Below are 16,512 nucleotides of genomic sequence, written 5' to 3' on the forward strand. Positions count from 1 at the left end.
CAAGATAAGACTAGTAGCGGCAAGAAGAATTGGAAACATCTACGCCCACAACTGCTTTGTGTTCTACTCGTGCATAGTAACTACGCATAGGCCTGGCTCATGATGCCACTGTTGGGGATCGTAGCAGAATTTTAAAATTTCCTACGCATCACCAAGATCCATCTATGGAGTATACTAGCAACGAGGGGAAAGGAGTGCATCTACATACCTTGTAGATCGCGAGCGGAAGCGTTCCAATGAACGGGGTTGATGGAGTCGTACTCGCCGTGATCCAAATCACCGATGACCGAGTGCCGAACGGACGGCACCTCCGCGTTCAACACACGTACGGAGCAGCGACGTCTCCTCCTTCTTGATCCAGCAAGGGGGAAGGAGAGGTTGATGGAGATCCAGCAGCACGACGGCGTGGTGGTGGAAGTAGCGGGGATCTCGGCACGGCTTCGCCAAGCTTCTGCGAGAGGGAGAGGTGTTGCAGGGGGAGAGGGAGGCGCCAGGGGCTGTGGTGCTGTTGCTCTCCCTCCCCCCCCCACTATATATAGGGACCCCTGGGGGGCGCCGGCCCTGGGAGATCAGATATCCAAGGGGGGGCAAAGGGCAAGGGGGTGGCTTCCCCCCCAAGCCAAGTGGGGCGCCCGCCACCCCCAGGGTTTCCAACCCTAGGCGCAGGGGGAGGCCCAAGGGGGGGCGCCCCAGCCCACTAAGGTCTGGTTCCCTTCCCACTTCAGCCCATGGGGCCCTCCGGGATAGGTGGCCCCACCCGGTGGACCCCCGGGACCCTTCCGGTGGTCCCGGTACAATACCGATAACCCCCAAAACTTTCCCGGTGGCCGAAACTGGACTTCCCATATATAATTCTTCACCTCCAGACCATTCCGGAACTCCTCGTGACGTCCGGGATCTCATCCGGGACTCCGAACAACTTTCGGGTTTCCGCATACTAATATCTCTACAACCCTAGCGTCACCGAACCTTAAGTGTGTAGACCCTACGGGTTCGGGAGACATGCAGACATGACCGAGACGCCTCTCCGGTCAATAACCAATAGCGGGATCTGGATACCCATGTTGGCTCCCACATGTTCCACGATGATCTCATCGGATGAACCACGCTGTCGAGGATTCAATCAATCCCGTATACAATTCCCTTTGTCAATCGGTACGTTACTTGCCCGAGATTCGATCGTCGGTATCCCAATACCTTGTTCAATCTCGTTACCGGCAAGTCACTTTACTCGTACCGTAATGCATGATCCCGTGGCTAACTCCTTAGTCACCTTGAGCTCATTATGATGATGCATTACCGAGTGGGCCCAGAGATACCTCTCCGTCATACGGAGTGACAAATCCCAGTCTGGATCCGTGTCAACCCAACAGACACTTTCAGAGATACCCGTAGTGTACCTTTATAGTCACCCAGTTACGTTGTGACGTTGGGTACACCCAAAGCACTCCTACGGCATCCGGGAGTTACACGATCTCATGGTCTAAGGAAAAGATACTTGACATTGGAAAAGCTCCAGCAAACGAACTACACGATCTTTTATGCTATGCTTAGGATTGGGTCTTGTCCATCACATCATTCTCCTAATGATGTGATCCTGTTATCAATGACATCCAATGTCCATAGTCAGGAAACCATGACTATCTGTTGATCAACAAGCTAGTCAACTAGAGGCTTACTAGGGACACGTTGTGGTCTATGTATTCACACATGTATTACGATTTCCGGATAACACAATTATAGCATGAACAATAGACAATTATCATGAACAAAGAAATATAATAATAACCATTTATTATTGCCTCTAGGTCATATTTCAAACAGATATAGCGCAAACTTGGGAAGGTCTTCATCGAACCACCGGTAGGATTGAAACAACGAATAAATTGATATGATAACGAAGGAATAGAAAAATCTTGAGCGAACCACCGCGAGAATTGAAAACAATTAAAGAAAAGAGGACGAAACACCGTAAGAAATAAAGAACGCGCGAAAATACTCGAGGGAATTTAGATACATGAGAACGAATAGATCACGAGCTGACTAGAGGATACTTGAACGATGCACCGGGAGAATATGGAGATGAACGAAGAGACAACAATTTAGAATAATTGGAGAACAAATCTGAAAACTTAGAACGAAGAAATCTTCTGAAATGATGGCCTTTGGATGATCAAGAAATGAAAACAACTCATGAAATGCTCCAGATGGGTAAGAAAAGAATTCTCACAATCGAAAAACAATTATGAGAGGATGGCATAAGCTAGAACTATGAATTTTCAAGAGAACGGACCAAGATTTAGGAGAAATTCTTCTTCGGTCTTCAGATGTTGAGAATGACGATGAGAAACACCATCATGAATTGTTGAGATACCTCGGGATGAAAATTGGAAAGGTTGAACCAACGATGAAAAGAATTTGAAAGATCTTGGAGAAAGACATTTGACTGATGATAATTCATTCTTACGTCAAACTTTGCAATGAATTTGAGAGTAACTCCGGAAAAATTAGAAGAGTCAGGTAAGATCCTGGAAAAGACCTGTGGGTTAGGGCCCACTCAAAAGAAACACCGTTGAATGATTAAAAGAAAGATTGCGCCGATTGAATTAAATGGCTTGAATGAGATAACAACCTCAAAATAGCTTGAACGGATTTGGAATGGAAATGTGAATCTTCTGAGATATCTTCGGCACTCCAGAACAAATGAATGGCGAGAAGTGGATGATTAAAAGGTACACCAGCATGAGAAAGCATTTGAAAGGAGGAAAGGGCTAAGATCGACACTGAAAGCTTGAATTGAATTCACCGGAGAAGAAAAAGGAACGAAGAATAATAAACTCGAAGTTCCGATAGTATCTTCATGAAGAATCACCGGGTGAGAACATTGAAGGAAAACAATGAAGAGACTTCACGTGAATAAAATGGATACTTGGTTAAGACATCTGCTTCCTTGAAGGAAAAGGGTGGGAGGGCGGGAAAACAAAGACAATTTGGGACGGATGAAACAAACAACGTTGGGAAAAACTGAGAGGTGATCTTGTGAATGTTGAAAATGATCGGATCCACTTGAAGAGAAACACGCCGGTTGGAAAAGAATTAACATGACGACCTCGATGATCAAGAAGGATTAGTATTCACCTAGCAATATGAGAACACCGTTTAGGGAAGGTATGGATTCGACACTTGACATTGAAGCAACTCGAATACCACAACTTAAAACAAAACAAAGGATTGGCTTAGGAAATAAGCCGGAACAAACATATGATAGAGATTTCGTCCGAAGTTTTCGTGGTGGGGCCCACACGGGCTCGATCGTACAGCACCATCATGTACAAGGCAGTGCACATGACATACGAAGCGTCCCCGAGTCGGCATGGCCAAGGACTCTTTAAGACACTACGAGACCACTGTAAAACCAACCGTGGAAAGGCGGACCACTAGACGTCGAACCCCAATCTCATATCATGCATCTATCGGAAAGATATCCTAAGAGATACTTGAATTCCCACTTATAAACTCCCGAAACTTTCTGGTTATGCAATCAGGTGTTGGGGATACAGGGGACACAAAAATATATCACCCAAACTAGCAATCCCTAGATCCAGCTGTATCCATCCGTCAACACATAACCAAGAAATCTTTGGAAATCGTTTACCTCAACCTTCGAAAAGCACCCATTATACGAGTTATGGCAATACTCCTGAACTCCCGCCCCAGTACTGGGTGGCGTCGAGGTGATCTCACCAACAACTGCATAAAAGAGATTTCGATGTCGGCGAAACTCAGGTATTCCAGAACTGCAACGATAAAATTGTGACGACAACACCTCGGAGCTCAACTCCCTGGGACACTGCCACAACCCCTAAATGTCAGGAGGCACCAAGAACAATGTTCTCGTCACGAAACCATCGGAACGATTCCAAGATACCCGCGTGATCCTAAAAACAATTTAGTGAAATTTGAGGAGAGAAAAGTCAAAACTTCTACGTCAGGAGGCCTCACCAGAGCGACGAAGGGACTGAGGAGTAAAAAGAATCCTACTCTCCGATATATATAATCCTAAGACTCAAAACATTTTCGTTCTAGACTCAACAAGGTCAGCGATTCGATCAAGCAGGGGGCTCCTAAGTCGGGGATGGCTCTGATTACCAACTTGTAACGCCCACGATGCGGCTATATCTCCCACGTGTCGAGGCACGACTTAGAGGCATAACCGCATTGTGGTTTTGTCGCAAGAAGGGTCATCTTCACACAATCCCATGTAATGAACAAGAATGGGATAAAGAGTTGGCTTACAATCGCCACTTCACACAATACATAATTAAATCATACATCATTCAAGATACACACATAGGTCCGACTACGGAACCAAAAGAAAAGAAGACAACCCAACTGCCAGATCCCCTATCGTCCCAACTGGGCACCACTACTGATCAAAATGAAAAGAAACAACACAACGAACAAGATCTTCATCGAGCTCCCACTTGAGCTCAGTTGCGTCACCTGCACTGGTCTCATCGGCACCTGCAACTGTTTGGAAGTATCTGTGAGTCATGAGGACTCAGCAATCTCACACCCACGAGATCAAGACTATTTAAGCTTAAGGGTAGGCAAGGGGTAGTGAGGTGGAGCTGCAGCAAGCACTAGCATATATGGTGGCTAACATACGCAAATAAGAGCGAGAAGAGGAGCAACGGAACGGTCGTGAACTAGCAATGATCAAGAAGTGATCCTGAACTAACCGCGGGCACGGCTTTCGAAAGATAATACCCTGCAGGGGTGTCCCAACTTAGCCCATTATAAGCTCTCACGGTCAACAAAGGATATTCCTTCTCCCGGGAAGACCCGATCAGTCTCGGAATCCCGGTTACAAGACATTTCGACAATGGTAAAACAAAACCAGCAAAGCCGCCCGAATGTGCCGACAAATCCCGATAGGAACTGCACATATCTCGTTCTCAGGGCACACCGGATTGTCCAAGCTTCCGGTAGGCCAGACCAGAGTTGCCCCTGGTGGCCACCGGCGACTGACAGGTTGGACCAACACTCGAAGGCACTGGCCCGGGGGGGTAAATAAAGATGACCCTCGAGAGCGCGACTCCCAAGGGAAAAAGGCTAGGTGAGGCAAATGTAAAACCAAGGTTGGGCCTTGCTGGAAGAGTTTTATTCAAAGCGAACTGTCAAGGGGGTCCCATAAATCACCCAACCGCGTTAGGAACGAAAAATCAAGGAACATAACACCGGTATGACGGAAACTAGGGCGGCAAGAGTGGAACAAAACACCAGGCATAAGGCCGAGCCTTCCACCCTTTACCAAATATATAGATGCATTAATAATATAAGAGATATTGTGATATCCCAACATAAACATAATCCAAAATGGAGCAATCTTCATCTTCACCTGCAGCTAGCAACGCTATAAGAGGGGCTGAGCAAAGCGGTAACATAGCCAAACAACGGTTTGCTAGGAAGGGTGACAAAGGTTAGAGGTTCATGGCAATTTGGGAGGCTTGAAGAGCAAGTGGTAGGTAGCGCTGCATAGCAATAGAGCGAACAACTAGCAAGCAAAGATAGAAGTGATTTCGAGGGTATGGTCATCTTGCCTGAGATCCCGCTAGGAAGAAGAACGAGTCCATGAAGAAGACAAACAGACGGAGTCGAACGAATCCTCACAACTCCGGAAAGAAACCGAAGCTAACGAGAGAAGCAACCCGAAAAGAAACAAACAACAAAGTAAACAACCACCACATACACATGGCATGATGCACAAACAAGTATGATACATGACCGGTTTAAAGAGGCATGGCATGGCAAAGTGCACAAACGGAACTACCAGTTAAGTGGAGCTCAATATGCAACGAGTTGCATATTGACGAAACACCACAACAATTGTTTAGTTCTCTCGGTTATATACCCAACATTATTAAAAGTTGATTAACATGGCAAGAGGTGAAGCATAAGTAAACTAACTATCTAGGCAATTTAATGAGGCCAGAACAACAAACAATAATTCCGTAAAATCCTCATGTCATTTAGCAATTTTAATGCAAACATCAATTGTAAACATTCAAATGTTGTTATCATGATGCGAATGACATATGCAAGTTTTTAAGCAATTTTATAAAACGTGGACAAGAGCATGTTATGAAGCATTTCCTACCGTGGTGGAACGAAAAAGGGTGCCACGGAAACGATAACGAAAATGATGCCATGGCAACATATCGGTTCCGGTAGCTCATGGAGATACCGGCGCAAAAGAGAATTGGGCGGATGTGTGAAACACGCAAGAGATGGTGGGGTGCTCCCGGTTACCGGGTTCCCACGGTACGGTGGCATGGCAATCGAGGAACGTGCAAAGACCTCTCTCGGACACGGTGCACACACGAGCAACTCATACAACACATTCATTCGTACACGAGCGTCGCCTCGGGGTTATACCTTCGAAGCGTGCGTTTTCGGGGCGGATCGAGTCGGTGCGATGTAGAGGAAGTAGTTGTTCACGGGGTCATCGTGGAAGTAGTCGTTCTCGCGACGGTAGTGGAAGTAGTGGTACATATTCCGTAGATGCTCGGGGTCACGACAAAGAACTTGACGTCCACGGGGTCTTCGCGGGTCGACGGTAGTGGTACACGTTTCGTAGTCGTTAGAGTCATCGGTAGAGGAATTGGTGGTCCATGTAGTCGAACTTGGCGCATCCGAGGGGTACTTGGTGAAATCACGTAGTCGTACACGGGTCGTAGAGGAACTTGATGCATCTGAGGTCTTCAAGTTCATAGTTGTACTTGGCGTTCGGTGCGGTAGTCGTTCGGGCGCCGTGTGTCGTGGTACTTGGCGGTCTCGACGGTCGTCGTGGTACTTGTCAGTCCGCGAAGTCGATCTCGGGGTCTTGGCGTATTCATCGTGGTCAAAGTTGCGTCCAGCAACAACACGATCCGGAGGTGCAGAGGCAAGGAGGAGGCCAACGACGAGGATCTCGGCAGCGAGGGCCAGCAGCAGAGCCACGGATGCGGAATGAGTGAGAAAAGTGGTGGCAGCGAGAACTTGGCACGCAGGCGAGGGGCTTGGCGCACAGAGGAGGCCAGCGGGAGGAAGAACATCTCAGGCGCGCTCGGCGTCGAACTTGCTGAAACCGGTCACGGGAGGTCGTCGGGGTCCCGTTCCTGCCAGTCCACAGCGGAGGCAGGCCGACGGACTTGGGGCTCGGGCAGCAGCAAGGAGGCGATGGAGCAGAGGCGTCCACGGGGTCTTCGAGGTCGAGGCCGCCGGCTGCAGAGGCTACGACGCGGCCGGGCTTCCGCCGTCAACAGCCCTGGTGGCCGGGACGGTCGATGGAGGAGGCGAACGGCGGGTTGGTGGCGACGAGGAGAAGCAGGAGGAGAGGCGGCGCTGAGGAAGCTTGGTCGTCAGCGGCGGCGGCGAGCTGGGCGGCCTAGACTCGCCGGCCGGAGGGGCGACGGGGCATGGCTTCGGGCGCCATGGGAGGCAAGGCGTGGGCGCAGGAGGAGGAGGAGTGAGGGGAGCGAGAGGAGGGAGAGATGGGGATCGGGCGCAAGGTAGCGGCGCTGGAGGGAAGGAGATGGGGATTCGATCGGGCTAGGGTTTGGCTTAGGTGGGCCGCGGGGATGGGCCGGCTTGGAGTTGGGAGGCCCAACTGGGCCGGCTGGGGGTCTCTCTCTTCTCTCTCCCTTATTTCTTTGGCAGAAAAGAATTAGAGAAAAGGAAAAGAAAGAGAGGGTTAGAGAAAGAATTTGCGCATGCGGACAATTTTCCCGGGCTCATAAAAATGTGCTTGATCCAGGAAAAATAGAAAAGGCCAGATTGAAAAATATAAATTCAAAAGCATTTGAATAGGAAGTGAGGGTTTGGAAGGTCCAAAAATGATCAGATTTTTGGTGGAGCTCCGGAAAGTGAAGAAAGAATATATGGCAAGATTGGAGACCAAGAATTAAGATAACAAAGGCATTGGGATATTTGCAAGTGTGTTATGGTGAACTCCAATTAATGGAATATTTTAATATAGTTCCCTAATAATATTGGGAGGATATATGTTATAAAGAGAAATCACCATGTGCATTTCCCTCGATTTAAATGGATCGAAGATCCATGCAATTTACTTAGTTGAGTTTTTAAAAAATTAATGACATGATGGCATGATGACATGATGCAATGAAAAATAAAAGAGCAAGCACAAAAGAAACAGACGGTGATCATGAAAAATATGGAAGTCTTCTGAAGCGTCGGTCTCGGGGCGTTACAAACATGTATAAGGAGATTCCTGACAAGGCCTTGGATACTATCTGTTGTTTGGACTAGCCACTATTAACACCATCTTGAGGCACACCTTGTTGCCCAAATCAGGAGATCACAGGATGATCAGAGGCCATTCCATCAATTTGCTTCAGTTGTTTGATGTGTCCCAGAAGTTTGAAGTGATGAGTTTGATTGTTGAGACAATCAGGAGGACTGCTGCAGACCAGAAGAGATCATGTGGGTATGCTCCACACATCCAGATGCTCATCAACTCCAAGATGGGCACAGGCACATACTTGTTGGATAAAGAACACCTTCCCTTGAGGCCTAACTTTGAGGACAATACAGTTTTCATGGATGATGAAGATCCCACATCAGTAGAGGCTCAAGAGAAGAGGGAGAAAGCAAAAGAGAGAAGGCAGCCAAGATGCCAAGTGCTAAAGAGGCTTCACAAGTCTTCCTCAAGTCAAAGCAAGATCAACTTGGATATCTTATTCAAGACACTTTGAGGATTGAGAAAGGATTGGCCACCCTGACTCAGAATCAAGAGAGCCTGGAGAGGATCATTGAAACAAAGTTCTATGATCTTGACTTGAAGGTGATAGAGATGCAGACAGCTGTTGAGCAGCTCCAGGAAGAAGCTGAAGAGAGGAAAGGGAAAGCAACCACTGATGCTTTTTAGAGAGTGCCTAGGGCCCAGAGATCTGCAGCAGTGCCTGTGACAGACACAAGAGCTACTACGTCAGCACCTGCAGCCACAGCTTCTATAGCCCCTCCAGTTGCCACTCCACCAGCTCCAACAACCTCAACAGATGCATTCGTCCTTGGAGTCCTCTCAATGCCACCTCCCGAAGATCAAGCCTAGAGAGATGCATAGCACTATGCATGTTCAAGCTTTTTGGTAACTTGTTGCCAAAGGGGGAGAAAGTGTATAGATCATAGGCTTCGAGAGAGAGATTTGCTTCTTTTTGCTATCTCTTTTGCTACTTGTTTGATACTTATTTATTTGTGTACTTGCTTGGATGATACTCTATGTCTATATGTGTGAGATACGTGTATGGTCATGTGTTTGATCATATCCTACATTAATGTTTGTGCTTGAATGATGATATTATTTATCTCTCTTGTATGATCATTCACTTTGCCTTGGTGATGAGTGCATATTTCATATTCTATCATTTTGAGCGCTCCACCAAGATGTATGTGACATGGAAGAGTAACCCATGATCCTAATCGATTGTGCATTTGCATTCAAAAGCAAATTTTAAATAATGCACAAATTTAGGGGGAGCTCTTGCTTATCACATACTTCTCAAAGCGATGATATATTTCATTCTTATTATCATTTGTCGAAGCTTTGATCTATATGTTGTCATCAATTACCAAAAAGGGGGAGATTGAAAGTGCAACTAATCCCTGGGTGGTTTTGGTAATTCCTAACAACATATAGCTCATTGAACTAATACTCTTTCAAGATGATCATTTCAGAAAGTTCAATGATTGGCATGGCATGGACTAAAGATGTGGACCCCTCAAAATGCTAAGGACACATATTGGCTCAAGCTCAAGACTCTACATTTTCATTTTAGTGATCCAAGATCACATTGAGTCCATAGGAAAAGCCAATACTATTAAAAGGGGATGAGGTGTTGCTTAATGGCTTGCTTGCTCAAAATGCTTAGTGATATGCTCCAAAAGCCCTCAACCACTTTCTCATATCCACATATGTCCTAAACCAAAAGTCAAACTCGGCCCCATCGATTTGATCTATCCGGCGCCACTGAGTTCATTTGACATAGCCACTACCAGAAACCCTAATCAGTGTGGTCTCACCAATAGGGATCTCGGTCTCACGAAGATGGGATTGCAAACTCTCTATTTCCCTTCGTAACGTTTCGGTCTAACCGAGATGAGCGATCGGTCCCACCGAGTTCGCAATGCAAACTCTCTGTTTCCTCTTCGTAACGTTTCGGTCTTACCGAAATGAGCAATCGGTCCACAGAGTTTGCCTGACCAACTCTCTGTTTGCCTATTACAGAAATCGGTCTCACCGAGTTCATGTGATTGGTCCCACCGAGATTAGGTTATTCCCTAATCCTAATGAAATTGGTCCCACCGAGTTGACATGTCGGTCCCACCGAAAATCCTAAGGTTCACATTTTGAACTAGATCGATCTGACCGAGTTTGAGTATTCGGTCTCACCGAGTTTGGTAAATTGTGTGTAACGGTTCGATTTTGTGTGGAGGCTATATATACCCCTCCACCCTTCCTCCATTCATGGAGAGAGCCATCAGAACATGCCTACACTTCCAGCATTCATTTTCTGAGGGAGAACCACCTACTCATGTGTTGAGACCAAGATATTTCAATCCAACCACAAGAATCTTGATCTCTAGCCTTCCCCAAGTTGCTTTCCACTCAAATCATCTTTCCACCAAATCCAAATATGTGAGAGAGAGTTGAGTGTTGGGGAGACTATCATTTGAAGCACAAGAGCAAGGAGTTCATCATCAACACACCATCTATTATCTTTTGGAGAGTGGTGTCTCCTAGATTGGTTAGGTGTCACTTGGGAGCCTCCGTCAAGATTGTGGAGTTGAACCAAGGAGTTCATACAGGCAAGGAGATCGCCTACTTCGTGAAGATCTACCCTAGTGAGGCAAGTCCTTCATGGGCGATGGCCATGGTGGGATAGACAAGGTTGCTTCTTCGTGGACCCTTCGTGGGTGGAGCCCTCCGTGGACTCGCGCAACCATTACCCTTCATGGGTTGAAGTCTCCATCAACGTGGATGTACGATAGCACCACCTATCGGAACCACGGGAAAATCTTCGTGTCTACATTGCGTTTTCTCCCTTCAAACTCCTCCCCTTTACCTTCATATGCAATGATTTACATTCCGCTGTTATACTCTTAGAATTGCATGTGTAGGTTGATTGCTTGACTTGTGATAAGTTGCTAAAATCTGCCAAGACTTAAAATTGGGAAAAGGCTAGATTTTTATTTGGTCAAGTAGTCTAATCACCCCCACCCTCTAGACATACTTTCGATCCTACAGATAGCTAGCATGATGTTTTCATGGCTTGTCCGTTTTTTGATGTCATTGCTACGCTCGATCATTGCACATCCCGGTACACCACCGGAGGCATTCATATAGTCATATCTTTGTTCTAGTATCGAGTTGTAATTCTTGAGTTGTAAGTAAATAAAAGTGTGATGATCATCATTATTAGCGCATTGTCCCATGTGAGGAAAGGATGATGGAAGCTATGATTCCCTCACAAGTTGGGATGAGTCTCCGGACTAAAAGAAAATAAAAAGAGGCCAAAGATCCCAAAAATAAGAAAAAGGCCGAAGAGCCCAAAACAAAAAAAGAGAGAAAAAATTTAAAAATGAGAGAAAAAGAGAGAAGGGGCAATGCTACTATCCTTTGCCACGCTTGTGCTTCAAAAATAGCACCATGATCTTCATGATAGAGAGCCTCCTATTTTGTCATTTTCATATACTAGTGGGAATTTTTCATTATAGAACTTGGCTTGTATATTCCAATGATGGGCTTCCTCAAATTGCCCTAGGTCTTCGTGAGCAAGCGAGTTGGATGCACACCCACTTAGTTTTCTTTTGAGCTTTCATACACTTATAGCTCTAGTGCATCCGTTGCATGACAATCCCTACTCACTTGCATCGATATCAATTGTTGGGTATCTCCATAGCCCATTAATTTGCCTAGTTGACGTGAGACTTTCTCCTTTTTGTCTTCTCCTCACAACCACCATATTCTATTCCATCTATAGTGCTATATCCATGGCTCACGCTCATGTATTGCGTGAAAATTGAAAAGGCTTGAGAACATTAAAAGTGTGAAACAATTGCTTGGCTTGTCATCGGGGTTGTGCATGATGAAATACTTTGTGTGATGAAGATGGAGCATAGCGAGACTATATGATTTTGTAGGGATAACTTTCTTTGGCCATGTTATTTTGAGAAGACATGACTGCTTTATTAGTATGCTTGAAGTATTATTGTCTTAATGTCAAATGATAGACTATTGCTTTGAATCACTCATGTCTTAATATTCATGCCATGATTAGATTATATGATCAAGATTATGCTAGGTAGCATTCCACATCAAAAATTATCTTTTTTATCATTTACCTACTCGAGGACGAGCAGGAATTAAGCTTGGGGATGCTAATACATCTCCGTCGTATCTATAAGTTTTGATTGTTTCATGCCAATATTCTACAACTTTCATATACTTTTGGCAACTTTTTATATTATTTTTGGGACTAACATATTGATCCAGTGCCCAGTGCCAGTTCCTGTTTGTTGCATGTTTTTTGTTTCGCAGAATATCCATATCAAACAGAGTCCAAACGCGATAAGAACTTAAGGAGATTTTTTTGGAATATATGTGATTTTTGGGAAAAAGAATCAACGCGAGACGATGCCCGAGGGGCCCACAAGCCCTAGGGGCGCGCCCCCCTACCCTGGACGCGCCTAGGTGGTTTGTGGCCACCCCGTAAGGCGGTTGGTGCCCTTCTTCGGCTGCAAGAAAGCTAATATCCGGATAAAATCGTGTTAAAATTTCAGCCCAATCGGAGTTACGGATCTCCGGCAATTTAAGAAACGGTGAAAGGGCAGAAAACAGGAGCGCAGAAACAGAGAGAGAGAGAGAGAGAGAGAGAGAGAGAGAGAGAGGGAGAGATCCAATCTCAGAGGGGCTCCCGCCCCTCCACCGCCATGGAGGCCAAGGACCAGAGGGGAAACCCTCCTCCCACCTAGGGGAGGCCAAGGAAGAAGAAGGAGGAGGCTGGCTCTCTCCCCCTCTCTCCTGGTGTGCCGGAACGCCACCGGGGCCATCATCGTGACGATGATCTACACCAACAACTTTGCTGCCATCATCACCAACTCTCTCCCCCTCTATGCAGCGGTTGTAACACCTCTCCTCCCCGCTGTAATCTCTACTTAAACATGGTGCTCAATGCTATATATTATTTCCCAATGATGTATGGCTATCCTATGATGTTTGAGTATATCTGTTTTCTCCTATTGGTTGATTGATGATTGTGATTGGTTTGAGTTGTATGTTTTATCATTGGTGTTGTCCTATGGTTCTCTCCGTGTCGCGCAGCGTGGGGGATCCCCGCTGTAGGGTTTGCAATATGTTCATGATTCGCTTATGGTGGGTTGCTAGAGTGACATAAGCTTAAACCCGAGTAAGTACGTTGCTTGCGTATGGGAGTAAAGAGGACTTGTTACCTTATAATGCTATGGTTGGGTTTTACCTTAATGATCTTTAGTAGTTGCAGATGCTTGCTAGAGTTCCAATCATAAGTGCATATGATCCAAGTATAGAAAATATGTTAGCTTATGCCTCTCCCTCATATAAAATTGCAACAATGATTACCGGTCTAGTTATCGATTGTCTAGGGACAAATAACTTTCTTGTGACAAAAAGCTATCTACTAAAACTAACTTAATTGTTTCTTTATCTAAACAGCCCCTAGCTTTTATTTACGTGTTCTTTATTATCTTGCAAACCTATCCTATCCCACCTACAAAGTAATTCTAGTTTCATACTTGTTCTAGGTAAAGCGAACGTTAAGCGTGCGTAGAGTTGTATCGGTGGTCGGTAGAACTTGAGGGAATATTTGTTCTACCTTTAGCTCCTCGTTGGGTTCAACATTCTTATCGAGAAAGGCTACAATTGATCCCCTATACTTGTGGGTTATCACGTCCTACTGGTTTCGGTCATTCACAATGGAGGGATACCTCGTGCGACGGCTTACAATGGTGTATGATATTGCTACTAAGAGTTTTCCTATCTGAAGATAGATGATCAGGAAGAACCCTAGACCCCCCCCCTTTATATAGACAGGAGAGGTCTAGTGTTTACATGCTGGATGCGATCTGGGGCACCTCCATCCTCTAGTCTTGGGCGTCAAGAAGGTCATCTAGACTCCTAGGGTTAGCGCCACGCCATGGGCCCGTTGGGCCCCCTTGTAATTGATGAGCTCGGGCTCCTTGGCATTAGCCACCCCCGGTACAGGACCCCGCCACCTACCGTGACACCATGGTCAAGCTGGGCATCAAGGAGAACTAGCTGCAGGCCAGTCGGACGGTGTTCCACGGCATCGTGCTAGGGCACTCCTGCTCCCCTATTGGTAGGATCCGCCTGGACGTTTCATTCGGCACCAAGGGCCACTTCCACCGCGAGCCGACCTGGTTCGAGGTGGTCGACCTGAGCAGCCCCTACCACACGCTCTCAGGTCGCCCCGTGCTGGCCAAATTCATGGCGGTGCCCCACTATGCCTGCGTAAAGTTGAAGACGTCGGGTCCCAAGGGCATCATCACCATCGCCGACGACTACAAGAAGTCCCTCGAGTGCGCTGCAGCCGGCTCCCGGCTGGCCGAGTCTTTGGTCATCGCTGAAGAGAAGCGCAGTTCGACCAGCTCGTGGCTCTGGCGAGCGAGCGGGTAATAACCCACAAGTGTAGGGGATCAGTTGTAGCTTTTTTGATAAATAAGAGTGCCGAACCCAACGCGGAACTAAAGATAGGATTTATATTCCCTTCAAGTTCTATCGACCCGATACAACTCTACACACACTTAATGTTTGCTTTACGTGGAACAAGTATGAAACAATTTTGTAGGTGAAAGGATAAGTTTGCAAGGATAAAACTAGATGTACTTAGTGAGAATAAAACTATGAGTAATTTTCAAGATAATAAAATTTAGTTGTTTAGTAGAAAGATTTTTGTAACACAAGAGAAGGATTTGTCCATAGGCGATCGATAACTGGACCGGTAACCATTATCGCAATTTTATATGAGGGAGAGGCATGAGTTAACATACTTTCCGTACTTGGATCATATGCACTTATGATTGGAACTCTAGCAAGCATCCACAACTACTAAAGATCATTAAGGTAAAACCCAACCATAGCATTAAGTAACAAGTCCTCTTTACTCCCATATGCAACAACCCCAAAATAAAACAGAGGGCACAATAGGACAACACCAAAATAAAACACGCAACTCAAACCAATCACAATCAACCCATAGGACAAAACAAATCTACTCAAACATCATAGGATAGTCATATACATCATTGGGAAATAATATATAGCGTTAAGCACCATGTTTAAGTAGAGATTACAGCGGGGAGAAGAGGTGTTACACTGCTGCATAGAGGGGGAGAGAGTTGGTGATGACGGCAGCGAAGTTGTTGGTGTAGATCGCCATCACGATGGTTGCCCCGGCGCACTCCGACGCCACCAGGAGAGAGGGGGAGACTGCCCCCCCCCCTCCTCCTCCTTCTTTCGTGGCCTCCCCCCTAGATGGGAGGAGAGTTCCACCTCTCGTCCATGGCCGCCATGGCGGCGGAGGGGCGGGAGCCCCTCCGAGATCGGATCTCTCTCTCTCTCTTCTTTTTCGCCTTCTTGTTCTCTGGTCCTTCACCGTTTCTTAAATTCTCAGAGATCCGTAACTCCAATTGGGCTGGAATTTTAACACAATTTTTTTTCAGATATTATCTTTCTTGCAGCGAAAGAAGGGCACCAACCGCCTTACAGGGGCTCCGCAAGCCTACCAGGCGCGCCTGGTGTAGGGGGGGCGCCCCTCGAGCTTATGGGTCCCTCGGGCATCATCTCGCGTTGATTCTGTTTCCCAAAAATCACATATATTCCAAAATATATCTATGTAAATTTTTATCGCGTTTGGACTTTGTTTGATATGGATATTCCGCGAAACAAAAAACATGCAACATATAGAATTGACACTGGGCACTGAATCAATATGTTAGTCCAAAAAAATAATCTAAAATGTTGCCAAAAGTATATAAAAGTTGTAAAATATTGATATGAAACAATAAAAAATTATAAATACAACGGAGACGTATCGGCATCCGCAAGCTTAAATCCTGCTCGTTTTCGAGTAAGTAAATAAAAAGATGAAAAGGATAAAAAAATATTGACAGATGACTATTGCTCGGCAGATATGTTGGGGTTTGCAAAGCAGAGGATTGCCCAATCTGTATACTGATGCCGCCTAAGAGGGACCCAGATGATCTGCACTGATACACAGAAGTACTGTAGCAGTTGATTTGGGCCCTTAGACTTTGATTGGATGGTGGAGATTTGTCCTTAACGCACTTCTGCGTCGTAGTGGCACCTACTACGCTCAACCTGGTATTTGCAGAACGACGGGAAAGTAGCAGGAAAAAGTGGTATACTTCGTTTCAAGAAACACAGATGTAGTA

At 46.0% G+C, this 16,512-nt stretch overlaps 1 protein-coding gene across 1 annotated transcript; it reads left to right on the forward strand.

Moving 5' to 3' along the window:
* Nucleotides 1-14,234: 14,234 nt before the first annotated feature.
* Nucleotides 14,235-14,734, forward strand: LOC141027114 (uncharacterized). Its single transcript, XM_073504049.1, has 2 exons — nucleotides 14,235-14,296; nucleotides 14,422-14,734. The coding sequence occupies exons 1-2, from the start codon at nucleotides 14,235-14,237 to the stop codon at nucleotides 14,732-14,734; spliced, it is 375 nt and encodes a 124-aa protein (XP_073360150.1).
* The last annotated feature ends 1,778 nt before the right edge of the window (nucleotides 14,735-16,512 follow it).

This window comes from Aegilops tauschii, chromosome 7, assembly GCF_002575655.3.
Source record: "Aegilops tauschii subsp. strangulata cultivar AL8/78 chromosome 7, Aet v6.0, whole genome shotgun sequence".
In the NCBI taxonomy this organism is placed as follows: Eukaryota; Viridiplantae; Streptophyta; class Magnoliopsida; order Poales; family Poaceae; genus Aegilops; species Aegilops tauschii.